This window comes from Esox lucius, chromosome 5 (assembly GCF_011004845.1).
Source record: "Esox lucius isolate fEsoLuc1 chromosome 5, fEsoLuc1.pri, whole genome shotgun sequence".
Taxonomy (NCBI): domain Eukaryota; kingdom Metazoa; phylum Chordata; class Actinopteri; order Esociformes; family Esocidae; genus Esox; species Esox lucius.
In genome coordinates this window covers 9,625,120-9,645,470 of record NC_047573.1, presented here as the reverse complement: position 1 = coordinate 9,645,470, position 20,351 = coordinate 9,625,120, and the positions used below count along the sequence as shown (strand labels likewise).

Below are 20,351 nucleotides of genomic sequence, written 5' to 3'. Positions count from 1 at the left end.
AGAAGAAGTGCTCACTAACACAGATTTAGACAGACTTGTGAACAATATTTGAGAGAAATAGGCCTTTTGTGTACATAGAGAAAGTCTTAGATCTTTGAGTTCAGCTCATGATAAATGGGGGCAAAAACAAGTATTGCGTTTATAATTTTGTCCAGTGTGTGTGTGTGTGTGTGTATATATATATATAGACCACTCCTAATTTTTCTTAAATCAGCATCTCTACATGTATGGCAGCCATTCCATTCCAGTGTCTGTTAAATTCCAACACAGGCACACCTCATTTTACTTAATGAGGTACTGTATGGTGATTTCCTGAACCAAATCTAATTTAACAAGGAAAAGTAAAAATAAAACACTGCTGTGGTCATCACTATCCTCTTGCAATAGGACCAACTGGATGGCAAAAACAGTGCTAGTACCACCTCAAAGGTAATTAGAAAATATCTGTATATATATTCGGCATGACAAAAGAGTTGAAATGAAAAGCTTCGAGTGAGGAAAAGAAGGGTTCAATTCTGGCTTTACTGGCATAGGGATACAGTGAGCATCAGGTTGTTTCCATCCTGAAAATTTCAAAGATGGCGGTTCGTAAGAACAAGGTCAAGCAATAGACACTGTGGACAACAAAGCTACAGACTGGCAGAGGGTGAAAGTGACTGTCCCTGACCGAGATGACGTCAACTCATTTGAATGTCATTCAGCAACCGTAGGATGACATCAAGTGACCTATAAAAAGAATGGCAAACAGCAGCTGGGGTGAAGTGCACGGTGAAGACAGTTTGAAACAGGCTCCTACGGGCAGGGCTGAAGTTGTGCAAAGCTATAAAAAAGCCCTTCATCAATGAGAAGCAAAGAAGAGCCAGGCTGAAGTTTGCAAAAGACCATAAGGATTGGAACATAGATGAATGGAGTAAGGTCATCTTCTCTGACTAGTCAAATTTTCAGCTTTGCCCAACACCTGGTCATCTAATGGTTAGACTGAGACCTGGAGAGTTCTACAAGCCACAGTGTCTCGCACCCACTGTGAAATTTGGTGTAGGATGCGTGCAAGGCTGGTATTGGGCAGATTTGTCTTTGTGAAGGACGCATTAATCAAGCCAAGTACAAGGTTATCCTGGAAGAACACCTGCTTCCTTCTGCTCTGACAATTCTCTGAGAACTCTGAGAATAGTTTTTTCCAGCAGGACAATGCTCCACGCCACACAGCCAGGTCAATCATGGTGTGGATGGAGGACCACCAGATCAAGACCCTGTCATGGCCAGCCCAGTCTCCAGACTTGAACCCCATTGAAAACCTCTGGAATTTGATCAAGGGGAAGATGGGTGATGTGACAGAATGTGACAGACTGGTGGAGAGCACGCATGAAAGCTGTGATAAATATTCTGGGTTATTCCACCAAATATTGATTTCTGAACCCTTCGTAAGTTAAAACATTAGTATTTTGTTGTTGAAAAATGCATTATTTGAGGTCTGAAAACAATGCATATTCTTTGGGTTATTTTGACCAGTTTTTCTACAAATAACTACTCAAAATTACAATATTTTTATTTGGAATTTGAGTGTAATGTTGTTAGTAGTTTATAGAATAAAACAAAAAAAAATCATTTTACTCACACAATCATGAATAGTAAAACCAGAGAAACTGAATTTTGCAGTGGTCTCTTATTTTTTTCCAGAGCTATATGTGTGTGTGTATACATAAGTGTACCATGAGAAATGTTTTGATAAAATAATAAAAATCAATACAAAGGTACATTTTGTGTGAGATTTTCCGTTTTCTATGAGCAAACAAATATAAACAAAACACTTACCAGCTGAAATCAACTTTTACATCTTTATTCAACACTTTTTTTCCATGTTTCACCCTCCACCAAACACAATACAATGTTTTGTAAGTCTTCACGTTTCTGTCTTTTCTTAAACAACATATTACGTTTTTTGTTATTTTGAACCAATGCCAAGTGTGTGCAATTTGCTAGCCACATAGCTAAAACTATAAAATAGAACAGAATGTCAAACATCCAACAATTAAAATGCAGAAAAGCTGTAAACACCCATCTAAATAGACAGATTTGATCTGTAACTGTGTATTTGAACTAAACATTAGCAGTCGTAGAGTAGTGCCATGTGCTTATGGCCAGGCAAAGCAGCCTATTTAAAGTTGTTTTTTCACAGAAGTGGAGGCGCATTACTCGGTCTCCACTGTCTCTGCTTTCACATCTCTACTCAATAGCCTGAACTTTTTCTTCGCCTCTCACGGATCCCACGCATCGCCCCACAAGCCACTCGCTTGCAACGCTTCCCTACTTCGAAATGAATTGAGTCCACGGAAATATCCATGTTTTTCACTGTGCTTTATAAAGAGGCAGCAAAGTGAAAGATCATTGGTGTGTTAAGACTTTATGTCTATCCAAATTCCAACAGTCTTGCTGACCTGACCTTGTGATGTTTTAAATGGTCGTGCTAAATCGGCCATGACCACATTTTGTCTTAGCTTCATTAAGGTCATTAGGATTTGGTCCACAACAGGCATGGATGAAGAAGTCGGGGCAAATGGTTGTAGGCAGGATACAAGGGTGTGTAACTCAGTAAGTGGAATCCCTGTATACAAGAGGGAGTCTGCATCACTCTCCAAAATAAAATCTGCAACAGCACAAGGTAATTTTGGGTACTCATTCTGCACTTGATGGTAGGCCTTATTGAATAGGTGTGGTCCTCCATCTCTGGGTCTGACCACTATGTTTGGGCATCACAGGAGGGCTTTGATGTAGAGCATGGCTCCTCATCCCGATCCATCTCGTCAGGCTCATCTGAGGGTAACGATACAGTTCACAATTATTTGGGTATGAGACATTAGCATTACCATTATTGGATTGTGCTACTAATAACATTTAGGTTTGATGACATGTAGCCGAGAGAGAGAGATTTTTTTTTTAACTAATGTTAGGCTACTATCTGGATTTTTTTCAGCACACAGATAATCATAATAAACAATTTTTAGTTTAAGGCTGCCCTGCACTTCGTCCCATGAACTAACTCAATTAACTGGTTGTCATTAACGTTACCAAACAAACACTACAATGCTGTGTCATCTCCACACCTCCAATCATAGCCTACCTGATGTTCTCCTGGCACTGCTGTCAATCCTTTTGAGGACCCGACGTCTCTTCTGTGGAGGTCTTTCGTAGCCCAACCACAAAGTAGGAAGCCGGTTTTCCTCCGTCGGCTTTTTGTCCACAAAATGAAATGAGCACACATAGAGGGTTTTGGGTGGTCTCTTCAAGGCTAGGTTTTTCAGCCACATTCTTTTGTATTCCTCATCTGTTGGCAGGCGATGGAAACTGTACCGTTTGTCACAAGAACAATCCCTTTTTGTTGCGGGTATGTGGTCAACACACTGTTGTTGAAGCCACAGATTTAGTTTAGTCTGGTTGTTAGTACAGCCGCGAACAGCGCAACAGGTACCAGAGCTGCGCAATGACATTTTATAAAAATTATAATACCAACATATGTTAAAACAAAAACCAGTGTTAGTTAAATTATAGTTGAAATTACTTTAGAAAGAAACACTGTCTTTCTATGTCACTCTGGCTGGGGGTAACGTTAGCATTACTAGGAAACGGCTTATTCCGCTATCTCACCGGAAGGTGCGCCCATAATCATTTCTACAGTAGCCCCACCCCGAGAATAAGGTGGATAGCAACTTCATTCACTCTTCTACTAACTACTTGCTCGCGCTAGTTTTAGAGAGAACTCGACCGGAAGCTAGCAAGTGTCAAGTGAATTCACAACATCACCACAAACGTCTTTTCAAGCCAGGTTTCAGTCATTTGAAATATTAGCTAGTGATGTTATAATGTCACAATGTATTTATTAAATAGATAGATGATCTGCTCTATACGGTTTGAAAAAGGCAATGCTAGCTAATGTTAGCCATGTAGACTAATTTAGCTAGCTAGGTTAGGTTAAATACGTTCACATGTAAACATGCAGTGGACGGGCTATTTTGAAATATGATTATATTAAATTAATGCACAATTCATTTTGAGAATATATATTTTTAGATTGCAATTTTAATGGTTTGGAAAGTATAATAAGTAGCGTCAAAATATATTTATAAATGTTCATGGAAAACATGTTTTCTGTTAGAAAGTGGAGAGGAAGGAGTGGAGGAAGACCGGGTAGGAAGAGTGAAGAAGATAAAAGGAGGAAAGGTAAAGATGATTACAGTGCCTGACAATGGGAATATGTTAACCACAGTATTTTCCTCTATGTTTACTATTTATTAAAAATTGGAGAGGAAGGAAAAGTTAAGGGAGTAAAAAGAGTGAAGTGATGGAGTGTGTAGAAGAGTTAAGTGGAAAAGTAAAGAGAAGGAAAGGAAGAGAATGGAGTGGAGAAAAGAGGAGAATGATTGGAGAAGAAAAAGTCTATTGCCTCTGTTTTTTTCTATTTTGCTCATGTTCTCTTTTGCTCTTATACTGCCCAGACTACCAGAACCACTGAATGGCTGTTCAGATCGTACCTTTAGTCTTTTCTGTAGTGTTTTTTTATTACAGTACTTTTTTCTATCACAATGCGCCTATTAGACTAAATACATGTAACTGGAATTGGCCCCCTTTTTTATTTCATAATGAAATTTGATATTTTAATGATATATTGACCGCTGAAAATGTCCCCGGTCCACACAAAGTCTCATCATGTTAGTTTGGTTTACATACAACAAACATTTAGATAGCTTAAACACATGAAAAACGACTGTAATGATGTTCACCTTACAAAGCAACTATACCTTACCTGAATCCTGTAAAAACAGCTTTGTATCTGTAGACAGTGATTTGTGGCCGTATAAAGCGTTTTGCTAATATATTTTATAAGTACAGATCATTTATTACATATTGACAACTCAGGATATACAGCTTTGCAATCTAACGCATTTGCAAATCTTTATGGCAGTTAATTTCTTTGACCCCCCCCCCCATCAGAAATGAACAAGATCTCAAGTGAAAGGAGTTGTACCTGTAGATAGCGAGTTGCCCTTGTAATTGGTTATTTCTGTCTGCGAACATGAGGAGTTGTGTGTGTAATTCTTAAGTTGTGTATGCGTAAATATTTTTTGAACACTTGCAAGAAAAATGTGTGGAGAAGCAAATTGTTACTTCTTGCAATTCTTTAATCACGCATTCCCAGATCTTTAATTATAACTATGAAATGCAAAAACGTTGTGTGGATTGTGATTAACAGGTGTGCACATTGCTTTATTTACCCACAAGACATCTGGCAGTAATTTGAGGCCATACTTAGTTGCTACTTTTAGGACAGGGCTTTGGAGTCTTCAGCCCTGGAAAACACCACATTCCTCCATTTAACCCTGTCCATCATTCCAGTAAACTAGACATACTTGTCCACAGTGTATCTTTGGCACATTTGACAGGAGCAATATAGCAGACATGCCTAGTTTTTTTGGCAATACAGTATTGCTGTACTGGCTCAGTCTTTCAACATCTTTGCACTAAAGTTATTGTTTCACTAGTGCAACAGCTGCCATACAGATTTATACTGGGGAGTTATGATCAATTTCCCTGTTGATCTTATTCTTGAAGGTGCCCAATGAATCAGACAACACAGCTTTCCCCATTGGTCACTTCGGATATACTTGGTTGGTGAAGTTACTAGGCTTTTGTTATTTGATAAAAGTCTTTCATCCACCCTCTCAGTGATCTGGAAACCAAAATGGTTGTGTGGTTAGGGAGACATACATTTGTTAGGAGGCGAATATAGCAGTGCCCTGTTCTACTTGATATCCACGCAGGGCCCAGTGATCATTATAATACCAGGCATTCATCTTTTCAAGGGGCCCAGGCGTTCCTGGCGATGCCCCTGCTCTTATGCATCCTAATATGGAAATCATTTGAAATGTCACAACCCTTTCAATCAGCTTTTTTGTTACTGGAGAAAAAACATGCTACTGACCTGCTACTTACACAACTAAACATGCTCTAAATATATTTATTACCTGATATTTTGGGATCCAAACCTATGAATGACACTGGTCTAATGTCTTTGCTTCTAATTCCATGGAGAAAAAAAATGTATCACCTCACCAGTAGATGGAGACATGCTCCACATCTGGAGAGACATCTGGAGATGCTCCACATCGCGATTCCCAGTGTCCCGACTTCCATACTCTTTATACTCTTTCTTTGCTTCTCTCACTCCGACACTGGTGAGGAACGTTCACAAAGCAAGCCAGCAGCCACGTCTCTAAGATTTAATCTAAATGCTCTTTTAGGTTTAACAACATTGGAGAGGCACACACCTGGCCCAGGGATGGACCCGCTAAAATAGCGTGGGTCCCCGAGGACTATTCAAAAGGCTCAAGTCAATTGGACCGTTTCAGGCAGTGACTCCCTGCTCTCATTGCAGCCCAGTGCACTCTGCAATTACAGCAGCCCAGCTGTAACGGTCCCCAGGGGCCTCCGATGATCCAGGGGACCCCTGCCTTCACATTCAGGGTCCCCACAGGGGAAACGGCTATCTGTAGCCGGTTGTGTGTCTAGGCTGTCTTGTAGCGATGGCGGTGGATCCAAGGCATATTGCTGAGGGATACCCAGCTCTGTTAGAAGTGAGAATGGCCTCATTCCTCATTCCTTTGCTATATTAGGGGAACGATCAGACACTGAGGATCCATCAAAATGCTAAAACAGAACCATTTCGTCATACAGAGCTGTCATTACAGCAGTAAAAACAAAGTGTTTAACCTGGCCTGCTTGTGTTCAGAGACCAGCAATCATCTTTTGTGTGAATATGTATCAACATAGGAAAGAGACACATCACTTACAGCTTTCCAGTCATTGGTAAAGCAGATATCATGGGCTTCGGTCCAAGACATTTATGGATTCCACCCATAAACGTGTCAGATGTTGAAATCTTAAATGCTAGGTGACTTTTAGATCCCTTTCCAAGTTCAAAAGTAACCTACGTTCTGTGAAACCCGTGTTCGGGTTCATCCGACATCCGATGACTCAGATCTGCAGCTATACTGAAGGTTCTCTTATTGTTCTTTACAGCTCTTTTTTTTATGTAGGCCTTTCTGCTTTCATCTTTGTCCTCTTTTAATTGCTTTATCAAATTAGAAGCACATGATGCTTCCCTTTACTCCTTGTCCCTAATCCTCCACCATGCTTACTTAAGAAGAAATAAAATGTGGGGGAAGAGGGGGAATTGCACATCTGTGGCACAGCGCTAATTATTGGGAAATATCGGAGAAGAATGGGCTTTGGAATGGACGGCCGTTAGATCTTCTTCCAAGTGCCTGTGCCCGTGGTGGCGTTGGATGTTTCATCTCATCCTGCTCTGTTGTTTCACAGTGCCGTGTAGATCCTGTTGGACTGAGCCAAGCACGTCTGTCGGATGTTTATCAAGGAGAAAGATGAAACTGTCATGATAGGCTTGACACAAGATGGCCGCCAAGCTCTTTAGAACTACCCATCCCTTCAAGAGATATTGGTGAGTGCATAAAATCTGTATTGTCCCCTCACACACTTAAAAAGAAAGAAGAGAAAAAAAAAAAAAGGGTTTGTTTTTCAGTAGTCGGTATTTGAGGGAAAGCGGTGTGGAGTGTCTGCATCCAGCTAGGCTGTGGACAGATGTCGGTTTCGGCGGTTTTCATTTGATGAAACTTGCTGAGCAATGGTAATGATATTGAGAGTAAGTAATCAAAATGATTTACTTCATGGGGAAGCAGTTGATTTTTGCGGTAGATCAAACATTATGTAGCCAAATTATCCACAGGCAAAACATCAACATGAAATGCTTGCTGTGCTGTGGTTTTGTAATAATTCAACTTGGGTGATTGTGTTGATGGATGGGATCCAATTATAACCTACATTTGATTATAGACAGGTTTTGCATTAAATAGCATGTCTGGATACTAATATGTAACATTACATTTAGTAATATTTACTTACATTTACTTTGGATGGGTTAGGGTTAGGGATACCCATCTGAGCATGAACAAGTGACCAAGTTTTTGTACTTCATGGAAAACTATTATTGCTCATTGCTGTGAAAATGGACCACACTGGTCTATGGGGCAGCGTGAAACATTCTTACAAGAAATGTCAATATTCAAAGCATGACCAAAGAGAGGGTTTGTTTTACATTTACTACTTTACCATGACTAGGGCCGTGAAGTACCATGACCATATCTAACAAATCAATCTCTTATCACAGCCCCGATCGCCCACATTTACTGAATGAAAACCTCTGATTGTGGAGGTAAACACCGGGATATACCATCGAACAATCAGTGTTGAACCTGTTCCTATCGGTCACAGGTTTGTTTTCACACAACTGTCAGCGACGGAGGAGTATTGTTTGAGTCTGGAGTTAGGTGTTTTCTGGAAGCTAGCAAACTGGGTGGCCAGAAGGAAAGGCCTGCTTCTCTGCGATGCTCACCAGCTACCTTTACGTGACAAGCCGTGGCATGGCCCCCTTTATAGTCCTGCTTATAATTAGCTTTCATTGCATTAGATACCAGAGCTGGTTATTTTCAAATGCTTGCCATTTTGTTTTGTAAAAACCTGTAAAACAGAACTGCTGAGGCACTTTCTGTGAGGGGCTCAGAGTAATTTATTTTAGGCTGTCGCTCTGGAAGATGACACAACATTAGACTGTTTTTTCTTATTCTAAGTTGTCATTCCATATGCACTGCTCTTATAGTTGTAATTTGGGTGGGCTGTGCTAGTAGCGCTTATATATAATTATTTAACATTTGGGTGTATAATGTGCTTCCTATGTTTTTTCAGGTTGGTCTGGGGAAGGAATACTGAAAGCTTGAAAAAACCCAGACAGGGAATATTTGGCACGAGAATAGATACTTTGGAAATACCACTACATCATAGGACCAGAGGGTTCAATATCAACACGCCCTGGATAGTGTTAGTGAAGAGGGCCAACTCACTATCTCTGTTTATGGATGTGGTGTAAGTGTGAACACAGCACACACACACACAGAGCTAGGGCTTCATTACCACACCAGCGGACCTACTCTCCTTTGGGCCTAACTAGGGTGCACAGACAGGCAGAACCACTGGGGCTTCCCGAAACATTTAAATAAACACTGTGCACACAGTTCACGGATGATGTACGGTACATTAAAGTATTGTAAACCCCGCAAGCTTTGCAATCTAATGAATACCATGGACAGTGAACATCAAATGCAAACAGGTCACAGAGAATACTGCCAATGCCAAACCAATTAAGGGAGAATTTGAAGGCATGGGAAACAGAGCCGTTGCTCTGTAGAATATCAGTTGGTAATCCTGGCCCCGATTTTATAAAAGCATTTCAAAAGTAGCAGTCTGGATTATAACAAAGCAAAGCAGTGACCAAAGACAATAAGGAGAAACGTGCTGGCCTGCTGAGGAAGAAAAAAAAAAACATATGGAAACTGTGGATATTGGACAATTTTTTTGGAGGGGTACAACAGAGTTTTGTTTTCATCACCAACTAATGTTGCAGACAAATAAAAAATGCTTCTCCAAAATATTCAATCTGAAATGTCTCCTCCTAGCATGACCTGTATGTATTTGGTGACAGGACAGTCAAGCGGAGAAAAAAAACATAAGATACCACAATGTGGGAGTCTCTTGCAAAGTGTGAGGGAGAAGGCCTTCAGATTGGCAGTGAATAATTTGCAGGTTAATGACTTGTGCTGCTAAGAATAGAAGCTGCGGCGAGAGGCGTGGTGAGTGGCATGCTGGGTAATGTGGCTGCTCAGCACATACGGTGGCCTGTAAGGCCTCTTCAGCCACCACAGTTAAGCTGCGGCCGAGGCTTCCTGCAGGGCTCATGCCTGCTTCAGTGTAAGGAAAATATTTAGATGCTAAAGGCTCTGTTGGGAAAGATCTAGGACATGAGAGGAATTGTCTTGTGTTTTCCTGCTGGTGTAAGCAAGGACTGGGACATGTGTCTACCTTTGTGAATAGGGAGCATTAGGTTTTAGCTGGGAGATAAAGAGGTAGCAATCCTTCGAGTGTTTAATAAACAGTGCCTTACTATGTATTTAAGATACATCCACAAAATGCAAAAACAGAAATGGATGGTGTTAAAGCTCAACAATTCCTGTCCTTTCATGATGAAGATTTATTGAAATTCTAGCTTCATGTTTCCAATAGCAGAGGATTTTTTTTCACACAGGTAGTTTGGCTTCAGCTCTCGAGTAGAAGCAGGGTGAAGGTCAATAGGATAAAGCTCTTCCCTGATTGAAAACATCCTGTCTTTTGTTACCGCAAAGTGTTGCTTTATGGTCTGGGCCAGGCAACATTAATGTTTAGGATCAATCTTTTTCATTGTATGACAATGTGCAGATGCAGCTTAGAATGAATTTTGTGTATATAAAGAGATGATAAATCAAGTGACTGGACTGTCGGAAAGCAAGTAACACGCTCCTACCCTGCAAAATATAGTTTGTGATCCAAGGCAGAATCTTTGCCAGTAATGCGGTGCTTTTAAACATGTCCAGTGTTACCATGCAGAGATTGATAACCTTTCCTTTCACCAAGTAGCTCAACTGTATCCCAACAGTCCATATCAACTGGAAGCGGTTCTACGACATTTCCTACAATATGCAGTGATCAGGATTCCTCCACAAGCTACCATTAGATTTACTGCGTCTTTCCTGGCCCTTAAGCTGCCTGGAGTCTCCAGTACTCAAATATATTGCTAAAGAAGTTCAAATTTGGTGAACGGAGTGTGCAAGGTGATAAAGTATACTGTGTATTGTTCCTTCCAAGTGTTTGACTGCATGAACTTGCTGTTTCTTTCTGGACCCCCCCCCCCCCAGTTATTCTCTGTTTATGACCCTCTGTACACATGAAACTGCAGCAAAGTCTGCGCGAGAAGAGTGTATTTAGGATGGAGAGCCAGACGCGCATTGCCGAATGACAAAAGAATTGGGCAAACGTTGTTGCAACACAGACAATTCCACCATTTAACACCTTTTTCAACAGTTAGCAGAATGCTGCATCCAAAATCAACAGCTACAAACCTGTATGGTAAAGTAGTTAGCATCCCCGTCAGATGAATCACTCGGTATTCCAACTCCAGGCCCTCAAGTCCAGAGGAGTTAAAAGTTTTGATTATATGGCTCAGACGTTGTTTGTTCATCTCCTATAAAATAAATATATAAAGCTATCAATTCCTTTTGCTGGCGGCCCTCAAACAATCTGGAGAGCATCTGAATGTTATTCAGGGCCTCCACTGTTATCGTGATAAAGCAGGACAAAAGCGCTGGAGCCCAGGTGCTCTATTCGGAAAGCCAGTGATTCACGCTCATTGGCCAGCTAATAGATTTTGGCATATGCTGTGTGTTTCGTGGCGGGGGCTTGCTATAGAATGCCGACAGACGGGTATCAAGGACTTTGTTTATTGTTTGAATGGAAGATAGAATGGGCGAACGAGTAAGCAAAAAATATACTTATGTGACTTTAAAAGTGGCACCATCATCGGTGCCAGGCATGCCAATGTCTCAGAAAATTCCGACCTCCGACGTTTTTCACGCGAGACAGCAATTGTATAATGCCATGACGTCACAGCACGAACCGATGGAGTGTTTGTAGATTTCCACCGCCCGAAGAATGCAGGCCAAGGGTTCTGACCCGGTACCAGTTTAGTTTTCAATAAATTGTTCGAGGAGTATACATTTGGACACGTCTCGTGACAGAAACGTAGGAAAGGAAATAATCAGAGCTAGCTTTGGTTGAAACGGTTCATTGACTTACGTAGCTGCAAACTGATAAACCCAGCCTTTTTATACAATGTCTTTAAAGTTAATTGTGAGCTGTATATGACCATTAAAACTTGAAACATATGGAGAGACATTGAGACACAGGGATAGCCTTAGCGATCTGTCTTCGTCGCTAAAATAGTGTACAAAAGCTACGTTTATCAGCAAAAAGGACGATCTTTCTTTGGGTTGTCTAAAAATAAAGAAGCAGCATTAAAACAATCACCAATCATCGTTAAGCTAAACATGGGTTTAAAGCTTGTTGGCTGGCTGTCTTTATAACTCTGGTGTACGTTGTAGGGCATAAAACATCTCATTATGACCACAGCTCGGTTCTCAAAATGAATAGGAGAGAAGACAATGTGTCGACCAGTATATTTTTACCAGTGTGTGTGTGCAAAAGTTAACATTTAAATCACTGTGCGGCCTGTCCGTGAACGTTGGCTGCGTCCTCCAAAAGAGGACATGTCACTTTGATTTCAGGGAGTAAGAATGCTACATTCTTCTTTGGAACCGTTCATTTGTTTTTAGTGTTCCTCAAGAGTATAGTCTGTGCTTCTCCATTTTTCAGCACTTCCAGTCCTAAGGCTGTCCTTTTCCAGGATGCCAAGAATTTGCTGGGTCCATTCTTACCCTCCAAATTATTTTATTTAAACCAGGCATTATATGGCACTACACTCCACCCTCTTGATAATGCTCCAGGTGGATCAAATAATTAAGAAGACAGTATAGTGATGAGTTAATGAAATACGTTTTTTGAAGATGTTTTCAATTTCTACAATTTTTCAAGTGGTCTGACTGCAATAGTTTTACATTGGTCCATAGTTTACATTAATTCCAAAGTAGATACTGTATTGTAGGCCTTGTATCTATTCAAGAAAACAGACAGTAGCATGTTGAAAATTGCAATTAATTGTTGGCTAATAATTGTGTTTGTAATTGAAGCAAAATTGCAACACACATCAAGCACTTTCTATGATGCAGGAAAAGCAAACGACATCATTGTAGTCTTACCGACTGCGCCCTGCATTAAATTCCAAACAAAACCACTTCAAAACGAATACTTCGGAAACACGTAAGGCGTGAATCACGAAGGAAAAAAGGAGCAATACAGAAACTCAGAGAGACCAAAACCAGAGGTGGATGCGCTGCTCCCTCTAACCGAAGTACCCGAACCCGCGCGCATACCCATGCACCCTCTCCTAGCGTGCGCACACGCACCAGTTTCTGAATGAATTTGGCTGGGAACGGACCCCTCCCACTTTGTCTAAGCGCTTAATTGTCAGTTTTGACGAAAGCTCGGGTACTTAAATAGCGTCTGCTCCTCTTGTATGGTTCGAATTTGTCAACTTGTCACAGAGCACATCTAACCCAACGTTTTTTCCTTGTCTACCGCCGATTGATAAGCATGCAGGTGTCTCTCGCGCTCCTCGTCTCCAGCATGGTGCTGCTGCTGTTAGAAGGATGTTGTATGGTCGTGCAGGGATGGAGGGTACTGAAAAACGATGCTACGGAGATCATACCAGAATATACTGAAGACATACAGCCCCCAGAGGAACCAATACTACAGACTAACAACAGTAATATAATGAATCGACCAAAACACGGGGGAAGGAGATCATCAGCAAACACAGTCTCCTACAGTGAGTAACTATTCATTTCGTGGTATCTGGTACATAGCTATTATAAATCTATAAATATAAAAAGAGGATGAGTTAGATGTCTATATTACGAACGCATTTTGATTCAACAAGTAAAATATGTAGCCTAAGCAAAAACACCCATAAAAATGCTATTTGTATGGATCGTATGTATTCAATAAAATATAATAGTGACATCGTTTAAGCAACTTACATTTGTTTCTAATTTTACGTTGCTGGTGGGCATGTTAATAAACTGCCATAATATACTATGGAGATAGACGCGCAACATGTGCACTTAATAATTGTGCTTTCAATTTACCGTAAACTAGGCTTTGGCAATGTCTTACCATCTGTCAAGTTACGCAGTTTGTTCGATAGACAAGATATGAATTTAATCACACTGAATTTATTTCAATGTATGGTTAACGGAGACGGGTTGTCAGTGTCGTATAATATTCCATTTTACATTTGTGGTTTGATAGATAACAGGATACATAAGAGGAGCTTTTAAAGCACATAGCTTTTGGACGTCTCAACTGTTGCGTGCGTCGCCAATAACTACAAAATTAATTTAACACGTACTTTTAATCATAAATCATGCCCAAAAAATCCGTGAGAAGTCAGCCAGCTTGTGGTCTCTATAACTTGGAGAAACCTCTCAAGACCACCCAGAACATTAATAATTCTTCACATAATTATTCGATTTTGCCATGGTATTTCCTGCACAGTGAAATTAATACTGGTGATGTTTGTTCAAAAAGGTGTCTAAAGTTTGTTACCACTGCTTTTAAAAATCTCAGCCTTTATTTGCCCTAACGAAAAATACATCATCCCCTAAATAGTTTTTATTAAATATAATCTGCATTACAATTCATGTTTCATTTTGCTGTATATTTCCCTGCTGTGTAAAACTGTCTTTATTTAAAAAAGGCATCTGTAGAAAAATGTGAATGCAATTATGTGTAAGTCCTTAGAAACTCCTGTGGCTCTATTTAATTGCAGTTTTGCTGGCTGATGCTTTTCACCAGTGTTTACTCTGGAACAGCTGTACTGATGAATTAAGGAAGCATGATTGTGGTTAAATAGATACAAGCCTTACCAAGGCAGAGGGCAATATATCTTAGACCCCTATGCCTGAGATTTCATCCTCACACTGCGAGAAGAGGTGCGCTAAAGAGAGATCAGTGTTTTCACTTTATCCCCTGTGCTATTTCCCCTTTTTTATACAATTAGTGAAGGTCTGCCTATGCCATTAATATTGAATTGCCACAACAAATGTCCAAATTGAATATCGATGCCAGCCTTTCTGTCTTCTCTGGCGATTCCTTGAGAGTATTTAGAAATTGCTGGTTAAATGCAGCAGTGCTGGGGAATGACTCCCACCTGTGGGCAGTGACGGTTATGCTGTAGTCATGCTTATCTGTACAGAGGATGTCATAATTTCATATACAATAGACGTCATATATAGACTACAAAATACCAGCAGGCCTCCCAGGTGGTGCAGAGGTCGAAGGCACTCTTCTGCAGCACCGAGGGTGCCACCACATTCTTCAAGGAAGGCTGACGAGAGGCTGGGAAGCCCCACGGTTGATGCAAATTGGCCCATTGCCCAGGGGAATGGGGAGGTATTTGACAGCAGAGACTTTCTGGTTTCATTGCTCTCTACCAACTCCCTCCAGTCGTTTGAGCATCAGCAAATGCGAGCTAAGGTGGTCTGGTGTACCCTCACACACATCGACCCACCGGGCTTCCTAGTTTGAAGAGAAGTGTAGAAAGGAAACAAGGAAGGAGGAAGGCTTGCTGCAATCTTCAACTCTCCCGATTCTGGTGATGAGACAGGGTAATACTGCGTATGACAAAATTGGGAAAGGGAGTGAAAGGTGGATTTAAATTGGATATGGATTATTATAAACAAATTAATAAAAAAATTAAAATTCTGCTGATGTGGATTCGATTATGTTGGGTTTACCTGTTTTCTTGATGATATTTTCACACTATACATTTAAAATAGCACTGAGTGGTAGACGTTTCTGAAGAAGCATTTTTTATGTAAAGGCTGTTTGGAAAAAACAACAAAGATTTCAGCCTGTTCAGGTTGGATGGAACTCAGGGCTGTAAATACAAATATCTTGAAATTAGCTTCCTAAAGCCCAATTAGACTGAGCATTTATAGGACCAAGCCCGGTAAAAAAAATATATGGAGGTGAGTTTTACATTGAATTGCCACACAGAAATGTATTAGACAAATCACTAGTAGTCAGTGAAAATGTAAAAAATATAACAGACTGCATGAGGACTTTAAAATAATACTTAAACCTTATAAATAACCATTGCAGGGTTTGAACATAAATTCTCTTAAGAAATATCCATTGACAGAAAATGAGAAAGAATCATCTATATTTGGTCATATCATATTTGATTCTGGTCCTCTTCATGGACCAATCTAGAACTATCTCTGGCACAACCATTTCTTCCCATGGTTCTGATGGGGTCATATAGGCAGAGTGGACTTGTCTGGCTCCTATCCAGGATAATCCCTACTTGGGTTCAGCAGTCAGCACACTGGGAGAACCCTTTCACTGTGGCTGTCCAACACAGCCAAGCAAAATAATACCAGATCAGGTTCTCTGAAAGTCGAAAGAAAGGAAGTCATCCTTCCTTAAATCCTTTGTTCAGATTTCTGCAGAAAAAAAAACCCAAGAAGAAAACAGATCCCTTTCCGTGTGTACCGTTTCTTAACCAACACTTCCTCTGCCATTCTAAATGCCACTTGTAATAAGAGGACAGTAACCTTATGCGAGAGCTATTGAAAAGGCCACAGACAAAATATTGAATTACCAATTATGCACGGAACTCTTGAATCATATGGTTTGCTTGGCTTGTTTCCAAATGTCAAATGTTGCATTTTAGTATGAAAATACTTGTACACCAAGCACATTCAGAGAAAGTTTGCATTCTTCAAATCCTTTTTCCAGAGGGGCTGTTTCGTGTATGCTGTTTTCTTTTTCTGACTTAAAACTCCATTATGTTTGATTGAGCTGTTTAATACCATTCTGGTCTGGATTTGCTATCAGCTGATTGCTGCCAGCTGCAATTCCACATCCACCCTCATTGTCAGGCAACAGCCATTATCAGATAATGCATCCAAGTTAGTGTTGAGTTTGAACGGATCTCACCTCTTATATGCAGGCCTTAACCAAACAAATGACAATATTGATTTGGAATTGAATTTGTAGATTCGAACTGTGTTTGTTTCATAACTGAATGTTACCAAAAAAAGTACACTCTGTTCGACAATTCAGTTCCACTGTTTAATCCTTGCCGAATGGTGAAACAGAATAAAAAGTATGCGCCATACACGTTTGAGATTAATATATTATGCTTCCCATATACAAACATCAGTATAGGCACAGCAGGAACCAAATATTTTTGTCTTTTGAAATATCCAGCGCATAGCTGTATAGCTCTCTGATGCTGAACAGTATAATGGCAGACTGATCCTCGAGTTGGTCCGACTTCAAAGTGTTTGCTTTGGAGCGCTGCCACATAGTGTAACCCTGATATCTGCCTCCTCGCCCCCAGGTGCTTCGGAGCTGAGCTGCAGGGAGCTGCGTTCCACTCGCTACATCATGGATGGCTCCTGCCGCAGCGCCAAGCCTGTCAAGGAGCTGGTGTGCTCTGGCCAGTGCCTGCCCGCCCACCTCCTACCCAACTCCATTGCGCGCGGGAAATGGTGGCGCAGCAGCGCCTCTGACTACCGCTGCATACCGGCCCACTCCCGAACCCAGCGCGTGCTGCTGCAGTGCCCTGGCGGCCACAGGCGGACTTACAAAATTCGGGTGGTCACCTCCTGCAAGTGCAAGCGCTACACGCGCCACCACAACCAATCTGAGGTCAAGCAGACCTCCTCGCCCAAGCCCCGGCGCAACAAGAAACAAGCCAGGCAGCCGGGTGGCCGGAACAAGAGCAAAACGCAGATGCTGGTCGGCAACTCGTACTGACAATGCCCCTTCCTTCTTCCGTACATAGACTGAGACCCGAGCGGCACACCAGCTCATACACACGCCACATCCAACTCGACGTGGCTGCTTCATCCGAGGGGGGAGGCGAAGACACCTTTTCGACACAAAGGGGGATTTGTGAAGCTGTTTTGTTTCTAAACTGATTTGACATTTTGTGTTTCTCTCCAGACAGACAGTATAGATTTTGCTGCATATCTTTCAACCACAAAAAAAAAAAAAAACATTTCCAAACCTTTTGATTCGCGCGACCAAGTGAGTGTTCAGAGAATGCCAGGGAAGGCCACGTGACTGGTCAGGAGACGTGGGACACTGCCACAGTGGAGTGGGGTGTGATTACACGCTCCGGTTAATAGCTGAAGGCCCCTGACTCCGACATAAACAGAATCCACCTTAGCCACAGCAAGAGGTGCACTTAAACTCAAAACCCACCTGTGAAAACATCCACTGGGCAGGCTACACGGCTCAATGGGCCCACAGAGTTGAAAGGTGTCTCTGTGCTGTAACTGTTTATAATTCATCTCCTCCACGGCTGGGTGAACCGTAGCGTGGAAGCACGTGGCAGCCCTGGGGCTTCAGGCTCTGGAGGTGGGCTGCTGACAGGCCTGAGAGGCTCTGGCCTCGACCCCGGACCAGCTCAGGGAGCACCTCACTCACCGGGACCCTCCCAGCTGTAGCAACCCTGCAAGAGCTGTCAGTTAGGGCCCCTGGCCCAGCGATTCTAGTGGCCCCTGATGGGGAGGGGTCCCTGCGGTCAGACAGGCGACTGGGCATTCCTGTGTTTCGTCTTAATGACAAAATGAGCCCATTACTGTGTTTAGGATTTGAGTCATAAAAAGCCATTTCCGCTAGACATTGCTGGTTCCTGTTTGCTGGAATCACACACACATATACACACACACACAAACACATGTAAACACACACACACAAAAACACACACACATGCAAGTGAACACATAAACACTTTTACAATTGTAACCTTGAGGCACAGTTTTCTTCATTACACCAGCACTGACTGGAACTAGTTTTTAGCGGCAAGTCACATTGGCAACCAACGAACCATATCCCTATTCTTTTTATTGTAAACCCAGAGCAGGAGGGAGAAAGAACACTCCTCTCCAACCTTTCTGCCTCTCAGTCCCTGACAGGAAAGATAAGAATTACATAAAAACTGAATCTATATCTGGATTGTTTTATATCGGCTGTTGATATCCTGTAGTGAGCAGACAGACGTCCAGTTAGCCTATGCTGAAAAACCCGTTCCCCTTTCTCAGCCCTGGATTGGTCTGTATTTAATGAAGAGTATTCTGAACGTATCCGCTTATTGTCCACGTTCCTTTGTTCCATTCTCTCATATTGCTTCCTGATTTCAGTTTTCTAAACTGTACTGACAATGTTTGCTTCTTGTTCAATTGTGTGTTTGAAATAGCAACTGGAAGGGATTTTGTCCTGTAAGCAGCGTTGCCATGTATAACCTGTTTGTACATATCGTACCTGTGTGGTCTTTTTGAGTGGCGCTCTTGCATGACAGGGGGCTAAAAAGGAGTTGTGGGGGAAAGCCTTAAAGACACAGAGGACTTTTACATAGAATGACCTGCATATTTATTTTTTATTTTCCGCATTTAAATTATTTATGCAACTTTTTGTAGTAAATGATGGCCATTATTGTCATATAGAATAATAGTGACTTTCAGATAATGAAAAACTGTACAGTACATGAATAAAGTAAAGGCAGATATATTTGAAAGAAGTGTGTGTGTGTGTGTGTTTTTGTTATCATTCTTTGAATGAGCTGCTCTGACAGGGCCTTTTCTCTCACTCTCTGTACCTGCACGGTAAGCGTATATCTCTCGGTGTCTCAAGTAAATATTTAATGGCAATTAGGAAGTAGAGGTTTTGTGGCTCTTTGGAATGTCTGACACTGCTCACAAAAGGAGAGGGAGAGGAATTCACAATAAGGAATTCGAGCATGACTTGCTAGCAGCTCAATCACAACAGCAACATCGCTTTGTTCACAGAGGTGCACATGAGCTGTAGCCGTCATACACCCTGCTTTCTCTCAGCTTTGCTTCTAGGCCCTGTGTTTCAAATTCTAGTCTAAAAAACGTCTTTATGTACCTTATATAATGGTGTGCCAGCCCCTAGAGCTGATGCTCATCATAGATCTGCTTCCGTTAATTTACAGGCAACTAATGTACCAACACTTACATGATTCAGTTTTACTCCAATGTGCCAAATGGGGACAGGTTTTATGAACCAACCTTTTACTGAATGATCGTAACTGGTATCTACTGTATTATTCCACGCTTTTAAATACTAATTCATGTTAAAGTGGAACAAATGCCAAATTCTGCTTCATCATCCAAAACTGTTTTATAGTCATTATTTCATAATTAACCCCTATCCAAGACGTGCACAAACTACTAGCGTCCAAAGGCATTTCCCAGTCATTTAAGAGCAGGTACTCTGGTCCAGTACATGAGTAGTACCTAAACAGATTGATGCTGACAAAAGCATCTGCCTCACATTACCTCATTCACATAGGTCATTACTCTACGCTGACCTAACACTGACCTCGTCAGGCCCAGGGAACACAAGGGTGTACGGGAGGGCAGGCACTTTCAGGTCCCCTTGAGCATGTCATACGTTTACTCTAAAGCAACCTAGCAATGCCTCAATATCAGGAGCATCAATGAGGCTTTTAGCACCAGGTGTAGAAAATCTGTGGGGGACCTTACCCGTTCAAAAGTGCAATAGACTCCGGTTTGGGCCTCACAAATCAACTTGAGTGAGTTCACAGTTCTTGACTGGCTCCTGCCGTGTATAGAGAATATTTATAGAGCAGTGTACAGATTAAACTAAAGTGGCAAACCTTTGCACAAAATGTGACCATGATT

At 41.5% G+C, this 20,351-nt stretch overlaps 1 protein-coding gene and 1 long non-coding RNA gene across 4 annotated transcripts; one reads left to right on the top strand and one right to left on the bottom strand.

Moving 5' to 3' along the window:
• Positions 1–1,821: 1,821 nt before the first annotated feature.
• LOC109615798 lies at positions 1,822–3,648 on the bottom strand. Its single transcript, XR_002196793.2, has 2 exons — positions 3,119–3,648; positions 1,822–2,811 (listed from the first exon to the last, which is right to left on the bottom strand). It is a non-coding gene; the product is annotated as an uncharacterized LOC109615798 (long non-coding RNA).
• An 80-nt stretch (positions 3,649–3,728) lies between these two features.
• sost (sclerostin) lies at positions 3,729–18,606 on the top strand. Of its 3 annotated transcripts, XM_010866463.4 has the most exons (5): positions 3,729–3,820; positions 4,151–4,215; positions 7,372–7,510; positions 13,200–13,435; positions 17,018–18,606. In XM_010866463.4, exons 3-5 carry the CDS (start codon positions 7,464–7,466, stop codon positions 17,434–17,436), a joined length of 702 nt encoding a protein of 233 aa, XP_010864765.1. In that variant the 5' UTR covers positions 3,729–3,820; positions 4,151–4,215; positions 7,372–7,463; the 3' UTR covers positions 17,437–18,606. The 3 variants fall into 3 exon arrangements, with proteins under 3 accessions (XP_010864765.1, XP_010864781.1, XP_010864773.1); XM_010866479.5 differs by lacking the exons at positions 3,729–3,820; positions 4,151–4,215; positions 7,372–7,510 and adding an exon at positions 11,428–11,667; XM_010866471.5 differs by lacking the exons at positions 3,729–3,820; positions 4,151–4,215; positions 7,372–7,510 and adding an exon at positions 12,639–13,095.
• Positions 18,607–20,351: the final 1,745 nt, after the last annotated feature.